Source organism: Rhamphochromis longiceps, linkage group LG4, assembly GCF_057381845.1.
Source record: "Rhamphochromis longiceps isolate RC_006_pf linkage group LG4, R_longiceps_female_GT1.1, whole genome shotgun sequence".
NCBI lineage: Eukaryota > Metazoa > Chordata > Actinopteri > Cichliformes > Cichlidae > Rhamphochromis > Rhamphochromis longiceps.
Genome location: NC_140560.1, coordinates 31,516,013 through 31,527,199, shown reverse-complemented (window position 1 = coordinate 31,527,199; position 11,187 = coordinate 31,516,013). Strand labels below are relative to the sequence as shown.

Sequence of the window (11,187 nt, the reverse complement as noted above, 5' to 3'; positions counted from 1 at the left end):
CACAATCTGATATGAGGCGAACAGGAGTGTGATTGAAATCTTTCCTTTAGTCCAGCTTCAATGCTTCATTCTCTTTCTAACCCAGATGAAGACTAACAAGTGTAGTGTCAGCTTGCTGCAGTGTCATTTGATCTGGCCGTGCCAAAGATGCTGTTTGAAGTAAAATGACTGCACATGTGTGTGTGTGCTCTCTGATAAAACAGTGGGTGTATTGTAATGGTGAGAGCGGTAGCTTATACTATCAGCAGAGGAATTCTGATCATTCCCCAGAGGGGCTCTATCTGCCTATGTGGGAGAAACTTTAGCTAAGTGCTTTGAGGAGGTGGGAAGGAATGAATTAATGAGTAGTTTAACATTTAGAGCAAAAATTTCTGGCACAACTTCACCTACTTCCAAGGTGCATGGAGAGGATGAAACAATTCACAATGCAGGAACTCCAGCAACACCTAAGGGAAGAGGAACAACTTTATTGACTGACCAACGCTTTCATCAGGGTCGACTCTGATGCATCCCAGTTTAACATTTAGGAAATAGATTTATATAGTTTCAGAAAGGATATGATTGAAATTGCTACAGTTTATGTTTACACTGCATGGCTACTGATATTTAGCTTATCTTAGCATAAAAGTGAGAACAAAGCAGGAAAAAAAGCTAAACTAAATCTACATACCAGCAACTCTACAGCTCGCAAATTAACATATTATGTTATATTTGTGTAATTCATACAGGTTAAACGTTTTGAGTAAGGGGTGAACCAGGTTAGCCATGTTACCATGTTTTTACACTTTGTGCTAATCTAGCTTAACTAGCTTAAGTTCATATAACTTAAAGGAGACATTACGTGTTTTCAGGATTCATTAAAAATAATTGTTAGGGTAAGACATCCACTGTTATGCAGAAGCTGACCTGTGACCGTGCAGAGAGATGCAAATGTTCAAGAGTCCTCATTGAGAAATAAGACAGAGGAGCCTTCATCTGTTGATAAAATAGAAAATTATGAATAAATCCTGTTTTGTGTAACAGTACACTTTGGTTTGAGTAGCGACTAAAATATGCCTTTAGCTGGAATTCAAGCATTTTTGTGATCAACTTGAAAAACTTCACGTGAGTATTTTCTTTATCCACCCACCTCCTGTAACCTGTTGTTCCATATATGCATCTGGATTGTTCTGATCTATTTACAGATAAGCTGCTCTCAGGTCAGGCCCCACAGCCTGCTATAGGTCAACAGCACCATCTGCAGGAGAGCATCTGGCACAAAAATCCACAACAGCTACAGAGCGTGGGGCGGGTTTGGCAGGAAATGTGGTGCATGGAATATGGTACTGTTAGTCATCCTTCAGGTCATACCCATTCTTTTTAGAGAAGAATGAATATTTTTCCAACATGCTCAAGGGTTAAAAATATATATCCTGCTCAAATGTTTTCTCAGTAGCTGAAATGTGGATGTGATGTGCAGAGTTTACAGCATGACATTACTTCACAGAACACTCGAGTGGAATTTTTGTGTGTGCAATATGCCTTTTATTTAGAGAAATAAACATACCAGACTAAAAAAATTACAAAATTGTGAAGTATATTGCCTAAGAAATTTCATAATAAAAGCATAATTAGGTCTATTTTATTTTTTTTGTAATTTTGCCCTTGGATACCTCCCACGGTGGATTTTAAATCTATCAACATGTACTTGAAGAGCAGACTTTCAGGTTTAATTCAATGAGTTTGATAGAAGTTTTGTATTAATTAAAAATTATAGAGAGTTTTGTACATAGTCCCCCATTTTCAGAGGGATGAAATATGTTCTCTCTATATTCAGTCGTGTCTCGAGTGACCAAAAAGCGTACAATGCTATGGTCATGAGCCACACTCTGCTCTTCAATCTGCTTGGATCAAGGAATTCTTTTTCAGAACTCTGTGGGCTCATTTAGAGGTTTTCTGCTAAAGTTTAACCTGACCCTATTGTTCTGGACTTTAACCAGTGGTTTAGAACATGTTTTAAAGCCTCTGCCTTTACATTCGACTCTTGTTTGAAGACCTTTTTAATATTGAATTGCGGAGGACAACAGTTCTTCTTATTCCCCCCCCCAGGATTATTCTTTCCTGTAATTTCCAGCTGTGGTTACATCAATATGGCAACACAATCCACTTTTAGTGGTCTGGTGCAACCTCAGCCCTGCTTTTGCTTATTAACCACTCAAGCAATATAAATTTCAATAAAAGTATCTGCGGACAACAACAAATAGTGATTTGGTCTGTCACTCCAAGAGCAAATGTATTAAACTTAATACACCTAAGAATAAGCAGGAAAGCCTCCATCTATTTGAGAAGCTCGAACCATGAAATGCTTGTCATCTTCTTGAAAACTGACCGTGACAGTTGATAATGCCCAAAAAGGATGAATTCAACTTTGCTTTCCAAAAAGCGAAAGAGAAGGCAGCTGGGTTTACTGGAATCATCTTTATTTGACATTTCACGATTATCAGAAAATTGTGTGTGCGCATCAGTGAACATTATTTAAAAATAACAGATAATATGAAACTCAGATATACACAAACAACACCTCTTTGTGGATGTCATCTGTGGCCAAAAAAAATAAGGACAAAAACAGAAAAAGAGCAATGTAGTTGCAAAGCTTCAGAACATTAAAGCAACTGATATAGTGCAACAAATACCTTTCCATTCCTCTTAATTTAGTGGACAATGATGATTACAGTGAGAAGGAAAGTATAGTGACTGAGGCTCTCCAACTGATTGCTGAAACACAAACCTGTGCAAAAAGAGCTGATAAAACATCTGGATAATACTGTCAAACTGAACACTTCAAATCAAATCCATCCTTAAAAAATAAATAAATAAATAATCGCACATCGTAAAAAAAAAAAGAAAAAAAAAAGGCAAATTCTACACCTTTATGAATGCCATCCTGGATCCTTATGTGCAGGTAACATCGCTACTCCTCTAAACAGTAATACTGACACAGAAGTACCACAGAAAATGATGATGAGGGTTATAATTTCTGTTTGGGCATCCTGGTCAGATCTGACTGTTCCAAAGAAGGAAGGAGGGGAATGATTGCAGAGTGCAAAACAGTTTGGCTTCCACTTCTTCTCCATTTGTTTTTCCTCTCTTGCCTGGATCGCTCCTCTCATCCCCACATGAAAGCTCCAAAGGGAACCATCATGGCCTGGCCGTGGCTCTACTCCCTGAAACATGGGAAGCATTAACAGGTCTGTCGCTGGCAACTTACTAACACTGACGGCGATGAAAGAAACCAATCATCCCAAAATCGATACAGCAACAGGAACACCGGCCTTTCTCGGGTATATGCACTCATTTTCCACCACAGAAGGATTTCGCTTAATAACACCTGCAAATACAACACTCACCTCTGTTTGTGGCGTAAACCGGGGATGCAGGAGAGGAAAAACAAACACCCTCCGTTAGGCTCCAGCACCGCCTGACCAGGACGCATCTTCATCACAGCATGTAGATGATGTAGGAGAGAAAGACGAGGCCCATAACGGCGAAAAACATCAACACCAAGATGTCCACCATGATGGGAGCTCGGTCGGAGACAGACTGTGCGGATGTGAGGAGAACACGCAGCACAAACAGCGACCTTACCACCGAGGGTAGAAGATCGGCGAAGATCGGAACAGATCGGAAGAACTCGGAGAGCTCCACACGCCCCGCCCTACACAAAAAGCGAACGTGCAAGGGGGAAAAGAAAACAAATGTGATTTTCTAACCCGGAGTTTTGGCTTTCAGGCACGTTTGCCCAAGAAAGGCGTGTTTGGCCTCCATGGATGACTTCCCCCAAAATCTTTACTTTGTTACCAAAAGGACAGTTTGTAGCTTTAATCAATAATAAGTCAATAAAGTCTTAAGTCAGGAGAAGCAAGAGAGAACATACAAAGAGTAGAAAGAGTCTATGAGTGTAAATAACTGGGGTCAACCATCCAAAGCAACGGACAGTCGCAAGAGAGGTGAAGCAGAGAGCGTAGCCAGGGGGTGGAGACGAGTTTCAGGGGTGATTTGTGACAGAAGACTAGCAGGCGATGTTGGTGACCTGCTATGATGTATGGTTTTGGAGATAAAGGCTTTGATAAAAAGACAGGAAGCTGAGCTGGAGATGGCAGAGTTGAAGATGTTAAGATTTTCATTGGGATGGCCAAGGCTGAAATTAGCACATCGGAGGGACAGCTCAGGGTGGGCGGTTTGGAGACAAAGAGGAAAAGCTGAGATGTTTTGGACATGTGCAGAGGAGAGATAGTACTGCTCAAAGGATGTTGAATATGGAGCTGTCAGGCAGGAGGAAATGAGGAAGACCACAGAGAAGATTCATGGTTGTAGTGAAGGAGGACATCCAAAGGGCTGGTGTGACAGAAGTAGAGAACCTTCCACAAGTTGAATTAGCTTGATGGGTTTTTCTTATTTCTCACAAGATCAACAACAACAATAGCCAATCAGGATGTTCCACATACCACAACTGAACCAGTAATTCTCCCTGATAACTACATCGTTTTGACCTTTTCCTGCTTTATAAGTAAACTGGCTTCAATCAAACTATGTTCAAATCTTGTTGCCTAATGGAGCAGTAACCATCCTCGTTGAAGATCCCTTTTAATCTGCACAAATCTCCCATTTACCACATTTTCCCCCCATTATGCTTGAAAGAGGTCATCAAACTCCCCCCAGCATCTTTTCAGTTGTCTCACCTCTCACAAATAGGTTCAGAATTTTCCTTTTTGAGGTCTTTTGTTTTTTTAAGCACTTGAAATGAAGGCAAATGGACTTCTTTCTGCTTGTGAAGACATTTTACTTCCCATCCAAGTGGCTTCTTTAGTTCTAGAAACTAATGGAGAGTCTTGGGTATTTTACCCCTTGTGGGATTGTCTCCATTGAAGAGATCCTGAGAGTCACCATCTTTGTCATTGTGAGTTACATGAGCCCAGGTGTGAATCAAGGTAGGTCATTACTGTCACAGAGGCCAAGGTGTGAATCCCTTTGGAGACACTGTCCTACCATGTCATGTTGGAAATAATTAAGGTCACATGGGTTATGGTGTGAGTGGGGATTGAATCACCTGGAAAGGGATCTCCAGACTGTGTTATAGGTGACTGATGACTGGTGCTCTAGGACACCAGCAGTCTAACAGCGGTCATTCAGTGTGGACATAAATACCCTCCTTTATTCCCGTGTCCTCTCTGCTTTAGCTGAAGATGTATAACTGCGTTGTGTGACGTGTCACGAGTGGTTCTTTGGTCTCGCCCGTGTAAAAGTCCAAACGCTCCTCAACACATTGCACAATGTACACTTGTGTTGTTTTGTCTCGTCTTGTGTTGTTAGGTCTGAAGCACACTGGGCTGTTACGGTTCTGAGTTTCTCTGACAGACCTGCCAAATGAGGGACAATATTAATCCATTTCTCCCTGGTTAGGGCATCTCCACAGATTTAGTGCAAACCCAGTATGGTTTTAGATATGGAAACATTCCTGATTCACTTCTTGAATGGTGAGAAGGGTGCTTTGCAGTTCATATTTAATAAAGCTAGCAGTTCAGGACCTGCCAGATTCTCAAGGTCTTAAATTAGAGACTCTGAGGAGCCTGTGTTATCAGTTATGCACCAGTGTTTCCCACTTCTTTTGAATTCTGGCTGGAGCCGGTTTTCCCTCTTCTGCAAGGGGAGTGGTGAAAATTGTTGTATGAAATACTGTTTCTTCTTTTCCCACGTGGAATAGCTTGAATTTATTAGCACAAGCACGCTAATGAAGGTCCTTTAATGAACCATTTTGAGACTTAGAACCAAACCCCCAAAAGACTCAGCTAAACATATTACTTCATTAATCAGCACAATGGTTTTTAGGTATGACAACATAACATGAAAAAGTTTTCCTATTTAGCAATTGTCCTTTTTTGCATCATAAATTCGTAGAAGCGACATAATGTGACATTTGCTGAAAAAGGGCCTTGCACACCTATGTAGATTTTTACGTTTGCGTTGCTATTCATGTGTCCAAGTGAAGAGACTGTACAGACAGAGCAGTCTTGAGAAAAAAAAATGACATTTTATTGAATCTGCAGAATCATAAGTACAATTTGAAGTGCTGTATCAGGGCAACAGGAGATGATATCAGGTCCTTAATCTGAGGATGTATTCAGAGTGTTGAATACATGTGTATGTCAATATGCATATGGTATATTTTTTTTTCTTTAAAAAAATAACAAAATTATATCAAAAACAATTTAAGATGGAATGCACAAAAACTGGTCTGAATGCTAAACCTGCAATTGTGGATTATATGATTTCACTCTGCAAAGTCTACAGTATATAACCAGTATCATAGAAGCAGGGAATGATTCATCAGAAGAGCAGGAGCCTACGATGAAGGCTGAAGGAAAGAGGAACTGCAGCAGGAGGTTGGACAGCATAAGAAGACAGAAACTGAATGGAAGCAGGGTTATGATATGAAGTTAGGGTTCAGTAGTGATGCCAGAGCAGAGGAGCGGTATTTGGCGCAAAGAGGTTAACTCCTGACTAAAATCCAGGTCAGACAAACAACTTGCCGCCTCTCACAGACTGGGAAATCGAGAGGATCGCCACCCTCAGTCGCCCCCTCTCCCCCCAGCCTCGCACGCTTACATCTTCGCACACACAGTGCCTTAACAAATCCATCCTGAGCCACACTTAAACAATACTGGCTGTCTTTGGCCATTCCCCCCCTCCTTCCCTCATTTCATCCACACCACCACCTAACAACAATCAACACACTTGAGATAAGTTTGGACTGGACGCAATCCGGAATCTACCAGTGTGAGTAGTTTCGTTGATAATTAAATTTGAGCAAATGCACCATCAGCCAGGAACAACAATCATTTCACTCAAAGCCAAACCACAAAATTCCTCAATTTACCCCAGAGATACACACAACCGTGAGCTCTAAACCAGCTTTCCGATCTAGCGTCTGTTTTGCAAATATCCTGTTGTCGAATAGAGATTAATGCAAAATGCAGGAAAGATGCTGTACAGTGTGTTCATTCGTTCTCATTTATTAGAAGATTAGAAGAGTCTTTTTTCTAATTCAGTGACTTTTTTTTTTCCATCAGCACTGTCACAATTCATGACATTAGAGAGTTTGATTGTTCAACACCAACTGACAACGTGCATCAACCGTGAGTCAGCTTTTAAAAATCACAGAACTTCTCCACATTCACAAAAATATTGAAACGCTTTTATCTGCAGGCAAGCCACTTCCCAGAGCACCGTGACCTGTAAAAACAATTCCCCCTAACTTACATTTATGATACATATACAATTGTACAATGTCATCTAGCTACATAGTGAGAGCCTTGTTTCACTTAATGAAGCCGAAATCCCCTCCCTCCCCGCTCCCCAGCTCCACTGTAAGGATGGCCCCACCCTGATCGCTCATGTCTGTGACAGTCACAGTGCATCACAGGAGAAGGAAACTGCAAGAAAAGGGGAAAGGTGCATAAGGTCAGGGGCCTGTGACATTATTTACACCACAGAGGAATGGCAACAATAATGACAATTACACGTGTTATGGTTTTAACAGAAATACTGTGTCGCAGTCTTTCTGTGGAAGAGCCAGCAACGCAAACGCTTCATTTTACGCTCAAGAACCAGTTTCAACATTTAGCTGCCAGCGAGCGGTGGCTGGCTTGTTGTTGGGATTGGCCTGCCACATGTGCCGCCCTGGCTCAGGTGGCAGCTGCCTTTAAAATGAACAGAGCATACGATAAAAATCAACTTTCAGGTGTATTTTAAATGATTCTTTTTCTAAATTCTCCCTTCTTTGAAGCTGCAGAACAATGAAACTGTCTTTAACAACAAACAGTTAGCGCTGTCCTGAAACTCCAAGTAATTATCCCATGACTGATCTAATACAGTGACTACAAGAGTCTCCATAACTACTCCTTTTCTGTCTTGCAAACTGAGTTGCTGGTTTATTTATTAAATACACAGATCTGTTTTTTTTTTCTCAAAACAAACATCTAATAACAACAAGGACAGTTCAGGAAGAAAAGAGCGAGAAAAATGACAACATCTACCACAGCCATAAAAAAAAAATCTCACATTAAATGAGAAAAAAAAAAGAAAAAAAAAAAAAGACTGGAATGTACTCTTTCAAAAACGGTGGAATGAATTTCAAATAAACGATTCACAATATCGAGTTGTGCTTGGCCTCGTCTTTTATAAAGGATTTCTGTGATGGTGATATTTTTTTTTCTTAGCAAAGGGGAAGAGCCATTTCCCCCCCAAAACAGCTTAATCTTGATCACCATATCTTTGTGATTCTCACAGGACTGAAGGCATTTAGGCTGCAAAATCAGGAATAAACGTGTATACTGTACATGCAGACGTGTGTTCAGTGTAACTGCAAGAGAAAGACTGATGAAGTCCCCTAACGTGTCCCTGATCCCTCCTGTATCCAGGAAGCCTGTGTAAGGCTCAACAGGAGGTGCTCTACAGTTAGGTCATTATTCCAGTTTGACAACAGCACAGTGCTGAACATGAGGGTGCCTACTTGAGCAGACTGGCGAGATGTGTGTCCATCTATAAATATATTTAAAAAACCTCTCTGTTAAGACTGAAAACTGGCTGACTGATGCAACAGCAACAGCGTTGGAGGTTAAAGGAATGTACTCAAGTGAAAAAAAAAAAAAAAAATCACTAAGACAGACTGAGATTCTATACACTGTTTTTCCAGTCTGGCCAAGATCACGCTGCAAAATTAAAGAAAGAAAAAGACAAATGGGCCCATTAAAACGCCACTCAAACACACTTTGAGCTAGTTTCTTCACTGAATTGTGTCTGCAGGTTTACTCACTTCAGGGATATCTTTTTTTCAAAAAACAAACAAACATTTTCTTCAGTATTTTTGCATGTTTTAGTGGTAGGATTGCTAAGTGGCGTAGCTAGGATGGAGCTGTGTGACACGGCACGGACCCCTGACATACTGCAATGAACTGTGAATTCATCTTTGAGGACTTTCCATTCCCACTTGCAGCTGCATGAGAGTGGAGTCAGGATGGGGACAAAGACAAAGAGGATGACGAACATCCAAATAGAGAGACATTAGCACAGACGGACGAATAGAGAAGCAGGCAGGCAGATAGACAGACAGAAGGACAGACAGCTAGATAGAGGGTGTGTGTCTGTGGCTGGCGAACAGTGAGAGCAGAGCAGGGATGTAGAGGGGGAAGGGGTTCAGGGTCTCTCAGGGCAGGTTAGGGAACAAGAGTAAAAATAAGAGAAAGCGGCGCTAAGATGAGATGGCACTGGGCTTTTCCTTTCCTACTTTCCCTCCCTTTCTCTATCTCCTCCTTTTTCTCTCCCTCTTTTTCTTCTCCTCTAGCTCAGATGGCCTCCACGTAGTTGGCAGGCAGCATGCCCTGCTGGCCGGTACGCTCCACGCGGCCATACATCCAGCCTTCATCAATCTGCTGCACGTCTACGATCACATCTCCGTCCATAAAGGAAACTTCATCCTCATCGGCGGCAGAGTAGTCATATACTGCCCTGTATCGCTTCTGTCAGCAAAAAAGAATGAGCTTGGTTAGTTTATAAACGGTTACAGTCTGCTGACAATGAGCTTAATCATCTTGGAAAGAATGTGTTTTGCTTTTGTGTTATTAAATTACAACAAATCTTCTGATTCTTGTTAGGTTTTGGAATCGGTGAATTTAATTAGATTAGAGTGAAGGACGTACCCCAGCACTGGGAGGCGGGGCAGCGGCTGCCTGGCGCACTGGTTCAGGAGCAGGATCATAGTGGTAGTTCTGAGTGGCTGCAGGCTGCTGGTAACCACCTGGTGAAGGAGTACAGGGATAATGAAGGAGTTAGAATCATAAGCAGTACTACTTATAATTGGTGCTTTAACCTACACAAAAGGTCATTTATGGCAGTATGCGGCTCTGTGATTTTTTTAAATCATAAGAAGTAGCATCAAATTCTGCTACCTTGCAAAGTTTTAAGAGCACTTGCCCATTGCTGTGGCAAGGATTAAGGAGAGTGGGATCACTTAATACACAAAATATTTTAATTATTATACAAGCTCAAGATGTTTGCATACATTTTGTTTTAACTACAAACAAAGTAATAAAGGATGCGAAAAATAAAAACAAAACACTCTTAATACTTTAGTCAATTTGTTGTTGCTAACGTTATTAAAGAGTCACCAGTTCATCTTTGTTTTGGTGCCACTCAAACACATGTTACCGTTTAAAATGCATTTCTTCTCTAGCAGTTCTAAAATGAAGAGAAACTGTCTTTTAAGAAGCGAGAGACAATAAAAATATTGTGTAAATAAAAGGTCATTTTGTTTGTACAATACCATATTTGCATAAAAATGACAGAACTGTAATTAAATTAAAAAAATCTCGCTTAACAGGTAACAGTATAGTTAATATAAACACAATACCTATTAAAATGTTCTCCTGTATAAAATAATGGGGTCAGAAATGACCTGACTTGGTTACGCACAGTAGGTTGCACATACATAAAGTTCACAACTACACAATTCAGGTACACGACCCATAAATAATTAGATAAATGACTATAATAACTAATAAATACGTGTAGGAATATTAAGACGCAGGTTTAAAAAGAAAAAAAAAAAGCACTGAGAAAAATCTGACTACTGAACACTGAGAAAATGTAAAAAGCTCCACAAAGGCTAAATTCAGAAGTTTGTAAACATTGACTCAGTACAGTCTATAATTAGATATTCATTTCCATGTATTTTCTATGCATACAAGCTGTGTATTTATTGTTTGTTTGTGCAAAAGCTCTTTTACAGTAAATGCTAAAAAAAAAAAAAAAAACCCCTACATGGCAAGCCAAGGCACGCATGCTCTTGATTCACAACCCTCTAAACAATGACCTTCTGTGTAAAGGTGTTGAACTGGCACACGAAATACAAATAGCAGGCTGACTAGTCATTCCTCTTCCTAATGCTGAAAGCACTGTTCTGACATAACTGCTCCTGTTGTTGTTTGCAATTATTACTGCAAAGTTTCTGTGTCTGAGCTTCAGCAAACAATTGTTTGACTTGAGTAATGAATAAAAACAGATTATGTACAATTATGATTTCAGCTGTGATTGTGAAACAGAATTATGCTTGCAGTAATGTAGTCATTTATGGCTAAGAAGATTAAAAAGCAG

At 40.4% G+C, this 11,187-nt stretch overlaps 1 protein-coding gene across 2 annotated transcripts in view; it reads right to left on the bottom strand.

Moving 5' to 3' along the window:
• Positions 1-6,967: 6,967 nt before the first annotated feature.
• lasp1 (LIM and SH3 protein 1) overlaps positions 6,968-11,187 on the bottom strand; it is a 31,001-nt gene continuing 26,781 nt past the window's right edge. For both annotated transcript variants that reach the window (XM_085404513.1, XM_085404514.1), the window contains exons 6-7: positions 9,735-9,832; positions 6,968-9,554 (exon numbers count right to left, since the gene is read on the bottom strand). In XM_085404513.1, coding sequence (XP_085260639.1) covers positions 9,381-9,554; positions 9,735-9,832 — 272 coding nt within the window. In that variant the 3' untranslated portion in view covers positions 6,968-9,380. The remainder of the gene's footprint in view (positions 9,555-9,734; positions 9,833-11,187) is intronic.